General features: G+C 44.1%; 1 protein-coding gene across 1 annotated transcript in view; it reads right to left on the bottom strand.

Moving 5' to 3' along the window:
* The window catches only part of LOC146195435 (putative sodium-dependent multivitamin transporter), a 115,261-nt gene extending 100,570 nt beyond the window's left edge, over positions 1-14,691 (bottom strand). Inside the window, exon 1 of the mRNA XM_084596796.1 lies at positions 14,581-14,691. Within this exon, the coding sequence (XP_084452922.1) occupies positions 14,581-14,691 (111 nt within the window). The remainder of the gene's footprint in view (positions 1-14,580) is intronic.
* Positions 14,692-23,119: the final 8,428 nt, after the last annotated feature.

Raw genomic sequence — 23,119 nt, 5'->3', positions numbered from 1 at the left:
ACGTATCGTCTGATTTAGCTTATGACTCTGCATTTGCTTCGCACGTTTCATATGTCTTTAGTTTTTGACTCTGCTTTTGCTTCGCGCGGTTGGTCTGTTTTTAGTTCATGACTCTGCTTTTGCTTCGCACAGACTGTTCTGCTTTTAGATTTGACTCTGCTTTTGCTTCGCACGTTTCGTCTGTCTTTAGTTTTTGACTCTGCTTTTGCTTCGCACGATTTATCTGTTTTTAGTTGTGACTCTGCTTTTGCCTCGCACGTTTTTTCTGGTTTTGACCTATGACTGCTTTTACTTCCCTTGTTTTGGGCCCTTTTAGGCTCGCTCGTTGCTGTGGTTGGGTTCTTTGGCACCGTCCCATGGCCACGATGTTGTTCGCACCCCTTCCTTTCTATTAAGTTCAAAATGAGTTTTATATAACCTGTTAATAATGCTTTCCGGCCCCCCTTGTTTCTTTTATGGTTTTTCCGGGTCAATATTGTCGGCCCTTCGTTGTTAAATTGTATCTGGTCGTAGTATAAGGCCCCTTGATTGTCACGTGAGTTTTGACATAAATTGTGCTGCGGTTTTCCTTGAAAATAAAATTGTCAGTTAGCGCCTGTCCTGTCTACATCTGTGTTAGTTGTCCCCGTCTTTTTTGCGCTACGTCTTCATCATATTTCTTGGCGGTTTTAGCTGTATTTGAAACGCTAACTACCGCATCAGAGAGGGATATGTTTATGAAAACTATTTCTTGTTTTGAGCTCACTTATTGATAGCCATAATTTAGAACATGTGGTGCGAGTTCGTACAAATGGTATAATTGTGCAGTACACGTACATTCAGCGCCTCAGCCGAGCAAGGAGGGACTGAGTGTATGCTTCGCTTAAAATCATCGCCTTTGCAATATTTACAATGCGTCACTTCTGTAGTTTTCAGATTTTATTGGGGTTGTCTTCAACATTGGAAGCCAAATTAAAGAAGCACGTTTGAATTTGAACTCAAAGCAAATCATTGGAGTGCTGCTTGATAACCAGTCTTTCGTCGCTAAGGAAAAATAGTTCCTGATCTATCAACATGGAAAGGATAGAAAGAAATGAACATTAGTAATTAACACTCAGAGATAGCAAGGTGCGCTTAAATTTGCCAGAAGTGAGTGGTTATATATGTATGGATGGGTGTGATGCCAAAACACTGAGCAATTAGCGATTAAAACTGCCAGGTTTCCACTAACAAAAGTAGGCAGACGCGTTTTCGAAAGGACGTGACATCAGAGGCTTCATTGATGGAGAGTGCATTTGTTTAGCACTATCGTGAGCTCTTCAGTAGTGTTTACACTTGCGTCTAGGTTTCGCATTTCGTTAACGGAATGCCAAGGCTGCATGACAGGGACAAAAAGAGCATTGATACACCAATAAGTGAACACTTCATTAAAAAGGCGACAGAACTGCCATCATGCAAGTCGTCAAGATCAGACTGCACAGGTGCTGCTTTTTACAAAACATCCGGCCCCGAGCTTGCCTGCGTACTCCATCAGATACTGAGTGAGGCATAGATAATCAAGAATGTACCAACGTAACTCCGCACGTCGCACACAGTCTTGATAACAAAAATTGAGGATGGGGTTTAGCTGCTCCTAGTTTGCTCATATAAAGCAATAAGCCGTACCAGTACCGCCAGGAAAACATTTAAAATGCCATAGTTGCAAGATTTCAAACCGTTATTGAGGAGCCTCTACACCAGCAAGAAAGATGGGGTGTTATAGGCCATACAATATTTAAAAATACACACATCGGAAGGAACATACTAGACTGCTGTGTTGCCATTTAAGGATCTCGTTTCCATGCCGCAGCTCCTCTTGCAAAGACGTCTGAGCGAGTTTCACATGGGGTAATTTTCTTTGTGCTGCAAGACTGCAATGTTGGGAGAATTAGTGCGAATTGGGAGAACGATGCGCATATAAATATCAGCAAATGCCTTAGTTCGTGATTGCCAGTTTATTCGTAAGTAATGCAACGCTGTTCCTTGTCTCCTTTGCTTTCTACCGTATACTCCGAACCATTTTGTATGGTAGCTATCCGAGATGAAAACAAGCGTATTTTTAAGCTGAATAACGTAGAACAAAAATGCTAGCTTTGGCACACGACGTTGCTATCTTCTGCGCGGACAGGCAAAACTTGATCTAGGGGGTTTGTCAGGCGAAAACTTCAGCTTGTAATGTTTTTCTGCTTGGCAAGGCTTGGTACAGACTGCAGGCGACGTTCAAGTCACCCGTAAACTTTCAACAGTTGCCTGATGTGTTTGCTGTATCAAACTGAAATTCCAGATGCGAGCGAACTACTGCATAAATGTATGTCTTACAATTGATGAGGGAGAGCTTGGGTTCTATTCCTTGTTTAAAAAGAGATTTTTCATGCTTCTTTACTAGCGTTATGCGAGGAACTAAATTTGTTGTAGAGTCATTCAGCTTAAACTGACGAAACGCTAATTTGTTGCACCTGCATCCTGTGCCTTCAGTTGAAAAGGGACTGAGTATTATCGACAAGTGCAGTTTATAACACTGCCCGGGAAGGGGGGAGGGGGGGAGGGGCACAATTTTTATATCAGTGTTTCGCCTCTGCAGGGATAGTAGTGGTAAAACTTCAATCTCCAAAAGATACAGGATAGGCGTCAGCCTATCTTCCTACACGACGGCCTGGAGCCCTTGAACCAGGGCGGCAATAAAGAAAAAATTGTAAGCAGACATGACGCCAATACTTGCGTATTCCTAAGTCGATGCACTGTGGGGATAGAGTAAAGGAATGTACTACAACGAGTTCAAAGGATGGCAGTAACGTCTGCTGTAAAACGTTCTTCTTTAGGTACCATTTTGACAGCCGTACTGTTTAGACGTCGCCTTAGCGGAAAGTAGTTTATATAATGTGAACGACTAACTGCTTGTTGCACAAAAAAGCAGAAACAAGAAAAATAGGAACAGATGAACATGCCTTCGGTGGTAGTTCGAAAAAACAACATGCCGATGGTGAGCTCAGTTGGAAGAGCACCGGACGCGATATTCGGAGGTCGTGGGTTCGGTTCCCACCATCGGCACGTTGTTTTTTTCTCTACTTTGTGTTTATTTATCTTTCCCCTAAACAGATTACATTACTGATTACTGTGATTATCCAAATAAACATAAAAAAAAAACATAAAATAAAATCCCCAACGCTTTCCTTGGCCTCGCCGACTGTTGGCTTCTTTCCTTCATGTATTATAACGAGCACCCTCATTTCCCCTAAATTGATCGGCTTGTAGCTTACGGGAGTCTCGGTTCTGGCAGTCTTGAAGCCATAGGTAGCGTAAGAGGGTTCTAGCACAGCTGTCACCCTCGCTCTTGATCACGTTCTACTTGACGCTGGCGGTAATAAAGGACGTTCCACGTCAGCCGCTATGGTTGAGGGGGGCGCTGGTGAACACTCTCAAGGTTCGTATACAGACAACATAAATACCCAAGCAAGTAGCAGGGGGAACAGCGACCGATGTAGCTCAGTTGGAAGAGCACCGGACGCGATATTCGTAGGTCGTGGGTTCGGTTCCCACCATCAGCACGTTGTTTTTTCCTCTACTTTGTGTTTAATTATCTTTCCCCTAAACAGATTACATTACTAATTGCTGTGATTATCCAAATAAACATTAAAAAAAACATAATGTACCATCCCCAACGCTTTCTTTGGCCTCGCCGACTGTTGGCTTCTTTCCTTCATGTATTATAACGAGCACCCTCATTTCCCTTAAATTGATCGGCTTGTAGCTTACGGGGGTCTCGGTTCTGGCAGTCTTGAAGCCATAGGTAGCGTAAGAAGGTTCTAGCACAGCTGATGCCCTCGCTCTTGATCACGTTCTAAGTGACGCTGGCGGTAATAAAGGACGTCCCACGTCTGCCGCTATGGTTGAGGGTGGCGCTGGTGAACACTCTCAAGGTTCGTATACAGACAACATAAATACCCAAGCAAGTAGCAGGGGCGACAGCGGCCGATGTAGCTCAGTTGGAAGAGCACTGGACGCGATATTAATAATATTAATAATAATAATAATAATAATTGGTGCACAGGAAGGGAAAGGCGCAGTATCTGTCGCACTTGCTATGTGGACACTTGAAACGCGCCGTAAGGGAAGGAATGAATGTGGGATTGAAAGCGGAAAGGGAGAAACGGGAGCCGTACTGGAGGGCTACGGAGTAATTTCGACCACCTGGGGATTTTAACGTGCGCTGACATCGCACAGCACACGGACACCTCTTCGTTTCGCCTCCATCGAAACGCAGCCGCCGTGGTCGGGTTCGAACCCGGGAACTCGGAGATCGTGGGTTTGGTTCCCACCATCGGCACGTTGTTTTTCTTCTACTTTGTGTTTATTATCTTTCCCCTAAACAGATTACATTACTAATTGCTGTGATTATCCAAATAAACATTTCAAAACAAACATAAAGTACCATCCAAAACGTTTTCCTTGGCCTCGCTGACTGTTGGCTTCTTTCCTTCATGTATTATAACGAGCACCCTCACTTCCCCTAAATTGATCGGCTTGTAGCTTACGGGGGTCTCGGTTCTGGCAGTCTTGCAGCCATAGGTAGCGTAAGAGGGTTCTAGCACAGCTGTCGCCCTCGCTCTTGATCACGTTCTACGTGACGCTGGCGGTAATAAAGGACGTTGCACGCCCGCCGTTATGGTTGAGGGTGGCGCTGGTGAACACTCTCAAGGTTCGTATACAGACAACATAAATACCCAAGCAAGTAGCAGGGGGAACAGCGGCCGATGTAGCTCAGTTGGAAGAGCACCGGATGCGATATTAAGAGGTCGTGGGATCGGTTCCCACCATCGGCACATTATTTTTTCCTCTACTTTGTGTTTATATATCTTTCCCCTAAACAGATTACATTACTAATTGCTGTGACTATCCAAATAAACATTAAAAAACATAAAGTACCATCCCCAACGCTGTCCTTGGCCTCGCCGACGGTTGGCTTCTTTCCTTCATGTATTATAACGAGCACCCTCATTTCCCCTAAATTGATCGGCTTGCAGCTTACGGGGGTCTCGGTTCTGGCAGTATTGAAGCCATAGGTAGCATAAGAGGGTTCTAGCACAGCTGTCGCCCTCGTTCTTGATCACGCTCTACGTGACGCTGGCGGTAATAAAGGACGTTCCACGTCAGCCGCTATGGTTGAGGGTGGCGCTGGTGAACACTCTCAAGGTTCGTATACAGACAGCATAAATACCCAAGCAAGTAGCAGGGGCGACAGCGGCCGATGTAGCTCAGTTGGAAGAGCACCGGACGCGATATTCGGAGATCGTGGGTTCGGTTCCCACCATCGGCACGTTGTTTTTTCCTCTACTTTGTGTTTAATTATCTTTCCCCTAAACAGATTACATTTCTAATTGCTGTGATTATCCAAATAAACATAAAAAAATATTAAGTACCATCCCCAACGCTTTCCTTGGCCTCGCCGACTGTTGGCTTCTTTCCTTCATGTATTATAACGAGCACCCTCATTTCACCTAAATTGATCGGCTTGTAGGTTACGGGGATCTCGGTTCTGGCAGTCTTGAAGACATAGGTAGCGTAAGAGGGTTCTAGCACAGCTGTCGCCCTCTCTCTTGATCACGTTCTACGTGACGCTGGCGGTAATAAAGGACGTTCCACGTCCGCCGCTATGGTTGAGGGTGGCGCTGGTGAACACTCTCAAATTTCGTATAGAGACATAAATATAAATTGGTTCACAGGAAGGGAAAGGCGCAGTAACTGTCACACTTGCTCTGTGGACACCCGAACCGCGCCGTAAGGGAAGGGAGGAAGGTGGGAATGAAAGTGGAAAGAGAGAAAGAGGAGCCGTAGTGGAGGGCTACGGAGTAATTTCGACCACCTGGGGATCTTTAACGTGCGCTGACATCGCACAGCACACGACGCCTCTTCGTTTCGCCTCCATCGAAACGAAGAGGCGTCGTGTGCTGTGCGATGTCAGCGCACGTTAAAGATCCCCAGGTGGTCGAAATTACTCCGTAGCCCTCCACTACGGCTCCAACATAAATACCCTAGCAGGTAGCAGGGGCGACGGCGGCCGATGTAGCTTAGTTGGAAGAGCACTGGACGCGATATTAATAATAATAATAATGATAATTGGCTCACAGGAAAGGAAAGGCGCAGTATCTGTCACACTTGCTATGTGGACACCTGAACCGCGCCGTAAGGGAAGGAATGAAGTTGGGATTGAAAGCGGAAAGAGAGAAAGGGGACACGTAGTGGAGGGCTACGGAGTAATTTCGACCACCTGGGGATCTTTAACGTGCGCTGACATCGCACAGCACACGGACACCTCTTCGTTTCGCCTCCATCGAAATGCAGCCGCCGTGGTGGGGTTCGAACCCGGGAACTCGGAGATCGTGGGTTTGGTTCCCGCCATGGGCACGTTGTTTTTCTTCAACTTTGTGTTTAATTATCTTTCCCCTAAACAGATTACATTACTAATTGCTGTGATTATCCAAATAAACATTAAAAAAACATAAAGTACCATCCCCAACGCTTTCCTTGGCCTCGATGACTGTTGGCTTGTTTCCTTCATGTATTATAACGAGCACCCTCTGTCACCCGTTAATAATTATGGGGGTGTTATTAACGATGCACCCTTAACGGTGCGCACACTCCCAGACACCCTTTGAGTGAGTGGGGGTAGCTGTTCCGGTCGCAAAGGAGATGCCCTCGACTTGCGTGGCAAGCTCAGCCGGAATTCAACTACCTTATAGTGACAGAAGGGGGTGGTCGTTTGGTGCCCAGAGGTCGCCTGTTCAAACCAGAGTAAGGATCGGAGTCAGAAGTAACAAACAAAACACAATTTATGAACAGCAAGAGACGTTACAAAGGAAGACACCAGATCGCTTGAAATACACAGACGAGAGGTTCACAGAATACAAACGCTAAGCATGCAATTACACAGGTATCCAATAACGTAGAGGCTTTACAACAGATGAAACACGAGAGAGTACATAAACAAACACCAAATTGTTCACCGGGCACTGTTGCAGTCCGACGCCTCAAGAGTCACGATGTGGCCGCCATACGAGACGAGCGCCGCTCCCTGGAAAGTCCCTGTGCTTGCCAGCAGCGGGTGATCCCCGGGAGTCCAGTCCAAGCACAGGCGAATACGTCGCAAAACACTGACGAACTGACTGACTGACTGACTCAACAAGCGGCGCGGTCGCTTTAAATAGGGCGCGCCGCGTCTGTTTGTTAACATGCGCCAAAGCTAGCGCGCACACACACATAGCTTCGCTGATTATAGGTCCCTCTTCTCCCGTTGAACCGCGCGTCGTCATTGGCCAGGTCCCATAGAAAGCTCTCGAAAGGCCTGGTACATTCCAGGCCGATGAAAACCCGTCCTCCCCGGGCAAGGGGAAAGACGGTGACGGCAACGCGTACAAAGCTACGCGCTCTCCCGCGCGGGGAAGGGGGTTTTTCTATACATGCTTTCCACGCGACGCCGCGCGGGCCTCGCGCCGTGTCGGCTTCACGAAATTGTGCGCCGATTTCGTGACACCCTCATTTCCCCTAAATTGATCGGCTTGTAGCTTACGGGGGTCTCGGTTCGGGCATTCTTGCAGCCATAGGTAGCAGAGGGTTCTAGCACAGCTGTCGCCCTCGCTCTTCACGTTCTACGTGACGCTGGCGGTAATAAAGGACGTTGCACGCCCGCCGCTATGGTTGAGGGTGGCGCTGCTGAACACTCTCAAGGTTTGTTTGTTTGTTTGCGGGGTTTAACGTCCCAAAGCGACTCAGGCTATGAGAGACGCCGTAGTGGAGGGCTCCGGAAATTTCGACCACCTGGGGTTCTTTAACGTGCACTCACATCGCACAGCACACCGGCGCCTTGCTTTTCGCCTCCGTTGAAAAGCGGCCGCCGAGGCCGGGATTCGATCCCGCGTCCTTGGGAACAGTAGTCTAGCGCCGTAACCACTGCGCCACCCCGGCGGGGTACTCTCAAGGTTCGTATACAGACAACATAAATACCAAAGCAAGTAGAAGGGGGAACAGCGGCCGATGTAGCTCAGTTGGAATGCACCGGATGCGATATTCGGAGGTCGTTGGATCGGTTCCCACCATCGCTACGTTGTTTTTTCCTCTACTTTGTTTTTATATATCTTTCCCCTAAACAGATTACATTACTAATTGCTGTGATTATCCAAATAAACATTAAAAAAGCATAAAGTACCATCCCCAACGCTTTCCTTGGCCTCGCCGACTGTTGGATTCTTTCCTTCATGTATTATAACGAGCACCCTCATTTCCCCTAAATTGATCGGCTTGTAGCTTACGGGGGTCTCGGTTCTGGCAGTCTTGAAGCCATAGATAGCGTAAGAGGGTTCTAGCACAGCTGTCGCCCTCGCTCTTGATCACGTTCTACGTGACGCTGGCGGTAATAACGGACGTTCCCGTCCGCCGCTATGGTTGAGGGTGGCGCTGGTGAACACTCTCAAGGTTCGTATACAGACAACATAAATACCCAAGCAAGTAGCAGGGGCGACAGCGGCCGATGTAGCTCGGTTGGAAGAGCACTGGGCGCGATATTGATAATAATAATAATAATAATTTGTTCACAGGAAGGGAAAGGCGCAGTATCTGTCACACTTGCTATGTGGACACTTGAACCGCGCCGTAAGGGAAGGAATGAAGGTGGGATTGAAAGCGGAAAGAAGAAAGGGGAGCCGTAGTGGAGGGCTACGGAGTAATTTCGACCACCTGGGGATCTTTAACATGCGCTGACATCGCACAGCACACGGACACCTCTTCGTTTCGCCTCCATCGAAACGCAGCCGCCGTGGTCGGGTTCGAACCCGGGAACTCGGAGATCGTGGGTTTGGTTCCCACCAACGGCACGTTTTTTTCTTCTACTTCGTGTTTAATTATCTTTCCCCTAAACAGATTACATTAGTAATTACTGTGATTATCCAAATAAACATTAAAAAAACACATTAAGTACCATCCCCAACGCTTTCCTTGGCCTCGCCGACTGTTGGCTTCTTTCCTTCATGTATTATAACGAGCACCCTCATTTCCCCTAAATTAATCGGCTTGTAGCTTACGGGGGTCTCGGGTCTGGCAGTCTTGCCGCCATAGGTAGCGTAAAAGGGTTCTAGCACAGCTGTCGCCCTCGCTCTTGATCACGTTCTACGTGACGCTGACGGTAATAAAGGACGTTCCACGTCCGCCGCTATGGTTGCGGTTGGCGCTGGTGAACACTCTCAAGGTTCGTATACAGACAACATAAATACCCAAGCAAGTAGCAGGGGGGAAAGCGGCCGATGTAGCTCATTTGGAAGAGCACCGGATGCGATATTCGGAGGTCGTGGGATCGGTTCCCACCATCAGCACGTAGTTTTTCTTCTACTTTGTGTTTAATTATCTTTCCCCTAAAGAGATTACATTACTATTTGCTGTGATTATCCAAATAAACATTTAAAAAAACATAAAGTACCATCCCCAACGCTTTCATTGGCCTCGCCGACTGTTGGCTTTTTTCCTTCGTATATATATATATATATATATTCATCATCATCATCATCAGCCTGATTATACCCACTGCAGGGCGAAGGCCTCTCCCATATCTCTCCACTTAACCCGGTTCTGTGCTAGCTGCATCCACTTGACCCCTGCGAACTTCTTAATCTCATCCGCCCACCTAACTTTCTGCCGCCCCCTGCTACGCTTTCCTTCCCTTGGAATCCAGTTTGTTACCCTCAGCGACCATCGGTTATCCTCTCTTCGCACTACATGCCCTGCCCATGTCCATTTCTTCTTCTTAATTTCCACTAGAATGTCGTTAACTTGAGTTATTTCTCTGACCCACTCTGCACGCTTTCTATCTCTTAATGTTACCCCTACCATTTTTCGTTCCATAGCCCTCTGGGTTGTCCTCAACTTAAGTAGAACTCTCTTGGTTAGCCTCCACGTTTCAGCCCCATAGGTGAGTACAGGCAAGATGCAACTGTTGTATACTTTCCTCTTGAGCGATACCGGTAAGCTGCTAGTCATAATCTGCGAGTGCTTGCCAAATGCGCTCCATCCCAATCTTATTCTTCTTGTTATTTCCTTTTCATGGTCCGGATCTGCGGTTACTACCTGTCCTAAGTAGATATATTGGCCTACTACTTCCAGTATTTCGCTACCTAATGTAAACTCCTGTTCCTTCCCGAGGCTGTTGAACATTACCTTAGTCTTCTGCATATTGATTTTCAAGCCTACCTTTCTACTTTTCCTGTCTAGGTCATCAATCATTATTTGCAGTTCATCTCCCGAGTTGCTTAGCAAGGCAATGTCATCAGCAAATCGCAGATTACTGAGGTATTCTCCATCTAGCCTTATCCCTAACTGCTCCCATTCCAAGTCTCTGAATACTTCCTCTAAACAAGCTGTGAATAGTACTGGGGAGATTGTGTCTCCTTGCCTAACACCTTTCTTTATGGGAATTTTGTTACTTTCTTTATGCAGAACTATGGTTGCTGTGCAGCCACTATATATATCTTCCAGCACTTTCACGTACGGCTCGTCTACCCCCTGATTTCGCAATGCCTGCATCACCGCCGAGGTTTCAACTGAGTCAAATGCTTTTTCGTAATCAATGAATGCTATGTATAAGGGCTGGTTATATTCCGCGCATTTTTCTATCACCTGATTGATGGTATGGATATGATCGATAGTAGAGTACCGTTTCCGAAACCCTGCTTGATCCTTTGCTTGATTGCAGTCTAAGGTTGTCCTGATTCTATTAGCGATTACCTTAGTAAATACCTTATACGTAACAGACAGTAAGCTGATTGGTCTGTAATTTTTAAGGTCCTTAGAGTCCCCTTTCTTGTGAATGAGGATAATGTTTGCATTCTTCCATGCTTCCGGTACCGTCGATGACACCAGGCACTGCGTATACAGGGTGGCCAGTTTTTCTAGCACGATATCCCCCCCGTCCTTCAGCAAATCTGTAGTTATCTGATCCTCTCCAGCTGATTTCCCCCTTTTCATAGTTTCTAGTGCTTTCTTGACCTCGTCCTTCGTCACTGGTGGAACGTCTGACTGTTTTTCCCTGACGCCAATCTCATTGCGGTCCTGACTACTTTGGCTACTGTAGAGATCTGTATAGAACTCCTCGGCTACTTTGACTATCTTGTCCATATTAGTGATGACGTTGCCCGCCTTGTCCCTTAACGCATACATCTGGTTTTTGCCTATGCCCAATTTCTTCTTTACCGCTTTAAGGCTTCCCCCGTTCTTTACAGCATGCTCAGTTTTCTCCATGTTATACTTCCTTATATCGGCCACCTTGCGCTTATTGATTAGCTTTGATATCTCGGCCAATTCGATCTGGTCTGTTGGATTGGAAGCTTTCATACTCTGCCGTTTCTTAATCAAATCTTTCGTCTCCTTAGACAGCTTACCGGTATCCTAATATATGTATATATATATATAAGACGTGGTCAAAACCTGCAGTGTACTTATGCACCTGTTTCATTAGAGTGGTTGTGACATTCACTAATGGTGGATTGGTAAACGCCGAGCTGCATAGATTTGCCTTTTCATAATGTTTGACGTAATTTCTATTAGAATATGACACAAGTTATTCATATGAAGCGGGCAATCTGAATTTGCGCTTTTAACGCACTAGCATCGAGGTGGCAGCTACGTGATTTCAAACGGCAGCATTGGAAGTGGCGGAAGGTGCGACATGATTCTGCAGGTTTACCCAGGTTTTGCAAGAAGCTTGCTTGCTGGAACGATTATGGCCATTACGTATTACCCAATGTGGGGTACAGTCGACACATAGAAGATTCGTAGCTGTCTCGTAGAATGTTATAAAGAGTTCTGGTAATGAAGTCGAATAGTCAGTCTTGTTGGCCCAGGTACACTTTTTGAATATAAAAAAGCAAAGTATATCATGTCTTAACTTCAGCTACTTCCAAATAGTGTTAGAGTTTGAGATAGCGCCTTGATAAGGAAACACAATAATGCAAACAAAGCCGTTAATCCTCTCACAATAGCATATTTCAAACCCTTGAAGACACTGTATATGAAAGAGTAATCGAAAGCTTAGTTGTAGCTTTTTCCAACGCTATGAAAGAACACTTCTACACTCTCATTTTAAAAATCATAGAAAAGATGTCAGCTAAACAGCCAGTACGCTAAAACATCACATCAAAAATTTATTTCTTCTGAAGCCTTTCAGGGGCCGGAAGGGTTTTTCATTTTAACATTTTTATTATTTTCTGGATGTTTGTACTAGTGATGTTTTTAGTGTATGCGGACTGTAGCATTATTCTTTTCGAAATTTTGTTTTACTTTAGTAACTAGCCACATTAGTGACCGTAGTCTATTTCAGCGGACAAATATATAAGGTGTCGGGACCAGGGCTCTGGGGCTGATTTGTGAGGAACAAACATAAATTAATAAATAGACGAACCTGTTTAAGCAGCACTCTAAAGAAATGTTTCCAAATGATCCCTTTGCAGTATTATTCATTATTCAATGAACAAATGTGGTCTTTTCTAAGTCCAAATCAGTTTTTCCACCTATGAATTCATCCACAGTTGTTCATTTTATTCTTTGGGTATCGTCAATTGGTGCCAGGAATAGTGAAACTCACAATATACTAGCCGAAGGAGACTTCGTTTGGGTCGATTTATGGAGCTTAACCTGCATGACCGACACAGTCTAGAGACATGCCATACTGGAGGATCCCGATAATTCTGAGGGAACTTCTCGCTTCAATAATTGTAATTCCCCGCCGGGGTGGTGCAGTGGTAAGACGCCCGACTACTGTGCCGGAGTACCCGGGTTCGAACCCGACCTCGGTGGCTGCGTTTCGATGGAGGCGAAACGGAGTGGCGTCCGTGTGCTGTGCGATGTCAGTGCACGTTAAAGAACCCCAGGTGGTCGAAATTTCCGGAGTCCTCCACTACGGCGTCTCTCATAGCCTTAGTTGCTTTGGGACGTTAAACCCCACAAACCAACCAAGCAATTGTAATTTGTTTTCTTTTGTATTTATTTTCATAGGTTTATATTGGGGGGGGGGGGGGCGGTATTTCGTTTCCGTTTCCCATCTTATAACGGCACGTAAAGGCTTGCACTATTTTAAATAAGATATTGAATCATTTTGGAGGTACTTCCGAAATAAAATTGGTTGTCTAAGTGAAATGTGTTTGCTGAATATCTCATCAAAGAACTTTGGCTTACATCGCCAGGCAAAGCGTGCCGTTGCAAATGGTATGCGCTTTAAGAGTGCACTTGGAGTAGTAAATAAAAAAGGCTACAAATTTGATGGCTGCTTGAATTAACCGGCAAGCTATAATTTTAAAAGTATAACGCAGCTCATAACTCTTAAATGTTTATGAACATATCAGGTAATAAATATGATTATTAAGAAGCTTTACATTTAAACAGTATCTTGAAAGAAAGCGGAGCTTAGCTACAAGACCATTTCTTAGGATAAATATGCTTTAATGAGCACTTATTTGTCGTATCGAAATTATTGTAGCATTTAACGTTCAATGAAACCTGTTTATATACCTATAATTACTTGTAACGACCATGTGTTGTAATGGTAATTCGCTATTGTATAGATAGCAATCGGGACTCTAATTTCGGCATGCTGTGCAAAAAGGAAGCTTTTACTATGTGCAATTCGCCACTCGATCTTTACATTGAGAACTACAAACGACCTGAATTACAATAATGGCAATCGTAGAAACAATGGAAGCAACTTTGTAGCGGTAGCAACGATATTACATTCTGGTATGCGGTGTTAGCGATCACCGTAATTGACGAAGTACGTAATATTTTGAAGCACACTTGGAATACCCATTCCGAAAAGGTTTTCAATTTCGGAAGTTTATAGCAATCAGCGAAGACGGGCAAACCAAAGCACGATACGTGAGGACACGGCGAGGTGGCAATAGGACAATAATGTTTTACGTTATTAATTCTCAGTTAGTCGTATAACAAAAATGCGGATGCTAGAATGTCTAATGAACACTTACGGTGAAAGCATAGGCAGCTAGAGCTGGTATTTGGGATATATATGTTTGGTGGTCGTAAATAACGTTTAGGCGGATGAAATTCTCACTGTTTCCTTTTGTCTGAAGTGTGATTTATAGGATTGTTAAGCATGCCGAAAAGTTTTCGTAAATGAAGAATGGTCAGTATCGTTATCTCCCGCCTAAGCCTTAGCCCTCTTCACCTGACGAAAGCCTCTCAAAGTGCTTTAAAGCCTGCTACCCGAATAATATTAGCACCCCTGTTCATTCATGAGTCACGAAACACGAATTCCGCTTATAAATAGGACATAATAGTCATAAAGGTGCTCCAGATGCCTACTTTAGTTTGGTGTCAACTTTCGGAAACACTCTAAATCTATTATCTTTCTTGTACGCGTATTTCTACTCTGAGTTCACACTTCTACTCTTAGCTCGTTTTTAAAAGGCCAACCTACATGATTTCCATTTAAAAGGCAGTTTTCGCTTATCCTGCTAACAAATGTATGCAGCCATTAAAGAAAAGACGCCAGCAGAAACAGTGCAACAAACTTACATTCTTGCGTCGGAGAGAGAAGGAGAAGTACAGTCCAACAGCGTACCCCAGGGTTATGAGCACGCCGAAAATGGCGCAGTCACCGGCATCCAGACTCTTCGGCGCTGACATCGGACCCTAGTTGAAAGACGTACGGAGTTCACTACGCGCTCATCTAAGTACCAACGTCGAAAATGTTCACTCCGATTCTTTCCTGCATATAGGTTTGACCTATACCAGACGGGATATGCTAATCCTTGCTTCGATGAACCAGCATCTAAGACCTCGACCTTGCTACCAAAATATTCAGTCACCCTAACAGTTTACTGTATGTGCGCTTCTGAAATAAGCACAGTATAGGGGGTTGTAAAATCTTGATACTGTGCAAACGCCAACTGTTTCTAAAATAGCAGCAAGTATGCGCTTGCTGTGAGCCGAAGACATCGTAAATGAGCAAATATTTAGCCGTATATGACAGTTATAAAAGCCACTGATTTCATTTCACTCCTATTGCGATGCTTGATATGTACCTGTGCCGGGCCAAGGCATCAATAGGTATAAAACGCTTCTGCGCAGTTCGTAGGGCTGAGGCAGGTAAGGAAGCAGGTGTCTAAACCCGGCCATGGAAAAATGTGAATGTTATTTTGTGCAATACAGCTACATCCGTTCCTCACCCTCGTTCCTGTAGAGGAGGAAAACGCTATGATACATCTAACAAGCTTTCCTTCGCTTGCTGGTATATCTTTTAAACGAGAGTGTAGAACTACATGCGACACCTGTCTCGGCAATAGAGTGTCCCAGCAGATTTTCAGTACATTTTCATTATATATAAATGGTGCAGTAGGTAGTGCGATTCCTTATGAGCCTTCGGTGTCAGCACGGCCCCGAGCCAGCTGCGAACCTCCCAAGCTCTTTCTGTGAACCGGAAGCTCCCCAGTCCTGTCCAGCTTCTTATCTCAACATCGAAGCGTGATCGGACCCCACGCTGTTCCAGACCACTAAAAAAAGGAAAGATGTCTGTTGCACAGAGCTGTAAATAGCACGTCCAGTAAATGAGCTCCTCTCTGCAGGGTTCTCATGTTTTTCTTCGCAGTTACGGATTAATGTGCACGTATATATGCTTTCGCGAACGATTAGGGCAACGTGCTCGAATTCATATTGAACGCTGTTTCACAAATATTGCGAAACCTAACAGATTCTACGTCGCAATCATCTAAGAAAAGGCGCTTGTTTCTACTGTGGGGAGTAAAAACTACTCAAACTACTCTCAAATGTGGCAAAGATATAAAGTAGGGATTGCACCTGATTTTCTTGCGATTCAGGAACAACTCAAAATTTGAGGTCCTTTCTACATTTTCAACAAGGAATGGGGGTCGGATAAAAGCTTTTCAGAAGGCGCTGCTTCCCGCGCAATGGGCGGCCATTGAGTCGGCCCAAGTGTTCGCTGTGCGTGACACTGCACATGGATTTATATTTGAACATTAATGTCGGGGCTGGGGACGGATTAATGTTTTATTAATAGTTTCGCATTGTTTCAGATTGCGAAATCATGGCACTAAGAAAGACAACCAACGAAGCACAAAAGGCGATAATGTCGCTGCTAGGATGTTCAGAATGAAGCCTTCACCGCCCCCCTCCCACTCTCTTGAAAACAATGCACTATTTAGAATATTTACTTATTGTAAAACTAAAACCGTTTGTAATGGCTGCACGTATTTTGGTATTACCTTTGGGACATTGCCTTGCCCTATATAACCACCACCTCCACCACCACCATAATCAGCATCATTATCATCACCCTGACTATACCCACTGCAGGGCGAAGGCCTCTCCCCTATTTCTCCAATTAACCCGGATCTGTGGTAGCTGCATCCACTTGACCCCTGCGAACTTCTTAACCTCATCCGCCCACCTAACTTTCTGCCGCCCCCCCCCCCCCTTCTGCGCTTTCCTTCCCTTGGAATCCAGTCCGTTGCCCTAAGCGACCATCAGTTATCCTCTCTTCGCTCTACACTGTAAAAACAAAAACACCTTATTAGGTGTTTTCGCATGTCTATAACTAACACCCATGCACCCTTGAAAAAAAGTGGCTTCAGAGTGCCAGTACACCCTCAAAGATGGTGCTTCGGTTGGTCATAACACCCTTCTATGGGGCCAATGCACTGGGGTGTTTTCATCACCTTTACACCCTATTGCAGGGTGGAAGCAGTGGCATTGCACCCTTACACCCCTTGATAAAAATCAGTGCGGATAACGTCCATATATTGCATTCCCTAATTAGGAATTACTTTTGCCACTACACGTTCCTTAATGCTTTTCCTATGTGCACATTTGCAATCAAGCTTAATGGTATTCCTTTTAACCACCTGTAATGCCAAATGAGCATGTAAAGAGATGCTACATGCCACTAATTTGACATCTCGAATGGCCCATGCCAGTATGATTGTTTTTTCAAATTCACAGAGCATGTTACAAAAAAATGTCACACAGAAGGAAACTGGAAGTCTTTTATTCGGCATAGAAGGATCAGGGTTCGGGCTAGTGGGTGCTTGGGTGCTGGCGGAGGAGGGGGGGCAGGGGGGCACTTGTGTTGTTTCTTCATTGATGCGCGCTATGGAACCTCATTTATTTAACAATACTGCCACTCTCCACCGAGAGCCTAGCAGACGGGCAAAAACATACATTGCATGTACGTAAATACCTAAAAAAGTGAAAGAAGCAAAACAGTTCCAACAAATGCAGACAACAAAGTATACAATTTTTTTTCAAAACCAGAACCGAACAATGAACACAACAGCATGGTGACATTTCTTAAAAAACAACAAAACTTTTAGTCGTATGCAACAATAATCGCAGTACACAATATTAATACTATGCTTTGTCAGTGTCAACGCGTGCGCTTGCATAAAATTCGGCCTTAAGCGATGAAATAAAGCGTCGTGCAGCGCATCTTGGCTTCGACACGCAGACGCCCAAAAAGAGAGGCTCTATAAAGCAGCACAAATTGTCGGACTCCTTGTCATATGTCAGATCGAACAGCCAAAATCGACCCATTATTGGAATACCCTGAGTAGAGTCGATGACTCGAAGAAGCTTCCGCTGCTGAATGAAGGGGAAATGCTCTTCAGCTTCTTTGATGCTGCTCCCAGTATATCCGACGCACGGCGTGGCAGGCTTTTCTTCCTGTTCCTTGATAAAATTGTGAAAGAAGTGCATAAAAGAGCAGCTATATAAATATGCACTGCACCTGGCAAAAAGCAAATTCAACATATTTTCTACTCTATATTTAGAATACGCCAATGCCCCTTTAGTGTACAGCAGTGTGCTGGAAAAGGGCCCTATCGGAAACCACTGGTGGTTATCTCACAATTAATAATGCAGAGTATACTGTTATGGTTGGTTCAGGACGCACAAAGCCAGCAGTCTGATCAAGTCATAAATGAGAGCACATAAGGTCAACCCATTTTTATTCATGCAGCATGCTGCTGCATGGTAATTTTAGATTATGCAAGCTATTTTATCAAAAAAAAATGGCTACACTCATCAAAGGCACCTGGGTTAGAGAACTTCTTTGCTGCCCCCGAACTTTTCATTTAACATGAACTGGAATGCTTATTATGATAGTTAAAAATGTAATTAAACAATAAACAGCACTGGAGCACGGTGTTTACTACTAAAATATTAACAGCTGGCTCAATTGAAGGCTTCACACAAGGCCTACAACATACCCTGCACTGGCCAAGTATATACTGCAGAACCAAACAAAAAAAAAACGTGGAAAGAGCATACTTAGTGATGGGGAACTCCAAGAAAAAAAGCAAAGTGCATGTAATACATAACACATAATGCATTTCGGAACTTTTGCACTTCTTCTTGTGCTAAGTATGAACCAGCCAAGCCTTAGGTCATCGCAATGCTTCCTGAAGTGTTTACATTTAAGGTTTAGTAACAAGGAAAAAGTGTTCTCGCTGCTCTATGTGGCAGTTCTGAAACTCCATCATACATTATTCATTGAAAGCGTACACTGGAGCTTTGAGTTGAGCGACAATTACATGTGCAACAGCAGAGCATTACCAAACAACCAAACAGCAGAAGCTCTAAAAAATGTCAACACTGAAGCATGGCATGTTAAAACATTTTCCACGCATAGCACATTGTATGCATAGACATCCAGAACATCAGTGGTGAGCCTCAAGAGGCGGCAGGAAGCTCAAGTGTTCAAGAAGTTGTAATCGTTATAGCGGCAGGCAGTCTTAGCACTTTGAAATACTAAAGGTTCGAATACTAAAAATATGTTGACTAACTTGAAATGAAAAAATAACAATTCGGATTTATTGACAATGTTTACTATAAATGAGAATGTCTATGACAGTGCCACATGGTTAATGCATGAAATGTTAGCATCTGTAGTTGAAGGCATTATATTTATACAGCATGAACCTTGAAACACAGCAGTATTTTCTCCCAACCAATGTGGTAAACCTAATCTCAGAAGAATTAAAATTATTACATCATTTCAAACTTGGGTAGCAAATTACAGCATTGTTTTAAACAACTATTAAACTGCATTACCCACCTTCAGAAGCCTGTAGGATAAGACAATGTGGCAAATATTTCTTTTGAAGCAGTCTCAGATTATATATTCCAGACATTAGGAACATGTTAGGTACTAGCATGCATGAGCAGGTTGAGAGACCCCTTTCCAGCAAATGCTAAACCCCACCAAGCTGCCTGCAAGAGCCATCTGATAAAGCACTGCTGGTCCACTGCAGCAGAATGCTTAGTCAAATGGCACACTGCACCAATCTTGACATTAGCAGTGCTTCATCAGGTGACTCTTGTATGCAATACGACATGGTAAGCATGTGATGGCAGGAGTCTCTTAAAAGTGCTTTTGATTGTACTTGCAGTGCAAATAATCTTTTCACAGCAAAGAATTCACAGTTGTGATGAAAACTTGTGTAGTATTTCTATTTGAATTATGAATCACTAATACATATTACAAGTTAGACTGTAAACCATTTTAGAAACAAAGAAAATTCGCTAATAATGTCGGTTTCAAGTAGGCTTCCTGAATATTCAAATGACAAAGAGAAAACTTACAAATCATACAAAAAACATCCAGAGCTCCCGGCTGGTTCCCAATGTTTGCCAAGAGTTGCAGAATGCATACTGTCTGTACATCTGCAATAGAAATAAGCAACACAACAATGGTGTACGCCTTGCAGGTAAAAAGAGACAGCCGAGTTTTGAGGCGATAATTTATTGTCTAATTTAGGAAGGCAAATAAACAAAATTGAAAACATGTAGGGGCACGCAAACTGAAAGCCAAACATCTGACAGCAAAAATTAGCAAAGCTTGTGAAGATTTGAATCAGGTATCACCTAATTCTCTGCTACTAGTTGAACAGATTCGAAAAGGCTGCACCATTACAATGGAGAAGAACAATAGGTAATTTAAATTTAGCTAATGCAAAAATTGTTACATATGAATAAATGCACAGGCTAGTTATGGCTTTATTATTCTTTCTGATGCTCAGCCATGTTTTTAGGATATCTATAAGGCAATGCAAAATGGCAAAAATGTAGGCATTTAGCGAAGAACTGCCAATTAGATAGCACATGCAGCAAACAGAAGGAAACAGCTTAATACTTACGCTTCTCCTTTCTCGCATACTCTCAGAACATACTTCGAGCACCCGAGCAATGTTCTTTTTTCTTGCACGAATGGTGTCCTTCAAAACCAAGACAAGTGTCTTGTTAAGGCCAATTTCAACTGCCTCTGTTTTTGTGAATGGCAGCCATAAAGAATTCATTTTACTCAATGTTTCAAGTAACTGAATATTAAAAATCATTGTACAAAAGCTAAGGCAATTGATGCCTTTGTACATATCTGAAAAAAAAAAAAAACTGGCATTAGCAAACAGCAAATATAAATATTTACTAAGGTTAGAAAACTGCAAAAACCATCAGTATTTTGCTACTCATCGCCAAACTGCAAGCAATATTAAGGAAAGTCTAATATAAAAAATAACAAAGCAAAAATTATGATCCTCCTTCCCTCAACTTGGCACACGGCTGAATGGCAATAAAATATGTAATATATCTCTAAACTAAGGGTCCCCGCTCAGCGTTAAAAAGTAGGCTTCAATTCTTAGAGACAATCTACAGACATGCATCGTTAGCATATGAAAGTCAAATTGTTTTCTGGGCCCTTGAAATCAGTAAACTGCTTTCAACACATACATTACAAATTTTTTAATAACAGTAAGTCACAAATTTGCCTGCAATATGCGCATTGTGATGAGCAAAGAAGGTAAACATATGCAACTAAGGCTATGATAACCGCTTCATATGTACATTTAAGCAAAAGACAAAAAAAAAAAGTAAACATCTGGTCCGAATCAAACTCTGTAATAGCAACATCCGGTACAATATTTGGCCACAGAATTCAAGCTGTCGACCTCTACTTGAATGCTGAGGCATCAGTATCGAATATCCATTTATTCTAGTCTAAAGACACTACAAAAATCAAGTAATGCGGTTAAACATTTATGTTGAAATGTGACCACAAAAATAATGAAAACTGGATGGTTTGAACTACATCAGCTGACTTAGCACGTGTACAAGTGCCTTAATTGAAGTCTTGCTGAAAATAAAATACGTAACTAAATGATTTTTCGAGAGCGAAAGTAAAAGCAGCATAATAAAAATGCAAATTCACACTCCATGCAACCGCAAAATATGGTCCCCGTAAAATGAAAAATGCTCCCATTGTGATTAAAAAAGGCAAATCCAGACGCGGGGAAGTTAACATAGGCTGATGATAGCGGCATATAGTTAACGCAGTTTGGAATAAACTATTATGCAACCAGGCCGGCCGACCAGCGCACTTCGATGCCGAGAGCCCGAGCGCAGAGGCGTGCCGCGCTGAACGGCCGCCGAGAACGAACATAGCCTCCTCGAACAAAAAGTTTAAACAGTAGGGCTGCGGGAGGACGCTCCCCGAGCAGCAGGACGGTGCGCGCCTATGCTCCGAGTAAATAAAAAAAGAGGGGGGGGGGGGGGGGGCGAGCGCTCCGAGTGAAAGATGACGACGAAGCATGAAAGAGGTTTCAGGAGAGCGAGCGCGAAGTGTAAGAGATAAGGGAGGAGGGGGGCGTCGAGAGTGCTAGGAGAATTAAGGTAGTACGCCAACATGACCGTGCCGCACGAACGGAAACGGTAGAACAAAACCGAGTCGTTGCGAACTGAGCGCAAGTATCAAACTGTCAAGAAACCGAGAACCTCCTGCGCGCACAAAATGCAAGGAAACGTAGCACATACATTATTTCTGTTCAAGAAAGTTGAGACTGATGTTCTTGCGCGAAATCGGCGTAACTCGCCGCGACATCTACCACATGTGCGATGTCATTTTGGCAGCCAGGTGAAAACAAGCGTGTGTCTCACGTTTTCATTTCAGCACATTCTGGAGCGTTCCGACACAAAAAGACACAGAATGCAGCAATCCGGTAGGACACTGTTCCCACAAAGCGCAATATGCGTGAGAATAGGCTTACCTTTACAGACGATTGCGTCAGCCGCAAAGTACGCTGTCCGCCTTCGTATCACCGGCACCGAACCAACCAGTGCGATTTCAGCGCGAGTGCAATGTAGTCGGCGCATATACCTCTTAGTCACGCAGAAAAAAAAATCGTCCATGCCTTCTTCTTTCGAACATCTCAAACATAAAGCGGTGCAGCAGTCTTCGGCCTGAGCAAAGCAAAAAGAAGCCCGGACACTTGCCGACACGATAAATGCCCGTTTGCGTTAAACACCACATGTAGAAGGCACTTCACAAGCGTACACACTTCTGTAACACATATGCATGGGAAATGCAACACATTTCACGAGGGTACACAATCGAAGAAGCACATGCAGCATTCGCCGAAACGTGGTCGAAACGCACCCCACAATGCTAACGGCCATATTGTGAAATTTGAAAAGAGCGTTCGTAGCTACTGGCGGCCTCCTGGCGGTGAAATTTTGTTTCAGTTTCTGTTTAATTTTTAAAAAGCACTCGTGTGTAATTTTAATTTTAGCGTTACTTTTGGTGCTTTATTTAGGTGTTGGGTTATATTAGCAGCGCCGCTTGTGTATAAAAGGCTACGAAGTTACGCAGCCATATAACCCCAGCATGTAAGGTGATATTGCTTGCCCGTAACACCCTAAGGCATATTCTCCAACCAAAGCACCCCTTTGGCATGCAAGAGGTGATTTCCAATGGCACGAACACCCTAGACTCAGGGTGTAAGGGTGTTTTGAATCAGACAAATGCCCAAAAAGGTGTTTTTGTTTTTACAGTGTACATGTCCTGCCCATGTCCATTTCTTCTTAATTTCTGCTAGGATGTCGGTAACTTGAGTTATTTCTCTGATCCACTCTGCACGCTTCCTATCTCTTACTGTCCCTACCATTTTTCGTTCCATAGCCCTCTCGGTTGTTCTAAAATTAAGTAGAACCCTCATGGTTAGCCTCCACGTTTCAGCCCCTTAGATGAGTACAAGTAAGATACAACTGT

The sequence above is a fragment of the Amblyomma maculatum genome, chromosome 3 (genome assembly GCF_055883805.1).
Source record: "Amblyomma maculatum isolate TAMU_Amacu chromosome 3, ASM5588380v1, whole genome shotgun sequence".
Classification (NCBI taxonomy): Eukaryota; Metazoa; Arthropoda; class Arachnida; order Ixodida; family Ixodidae; genus Amblyomma; species Amblyomma maculatum.
Note: the sequence above shows the minus strand (reverse complement) of the source record. Positions and strands in the feature narration are given on the sequence as shown.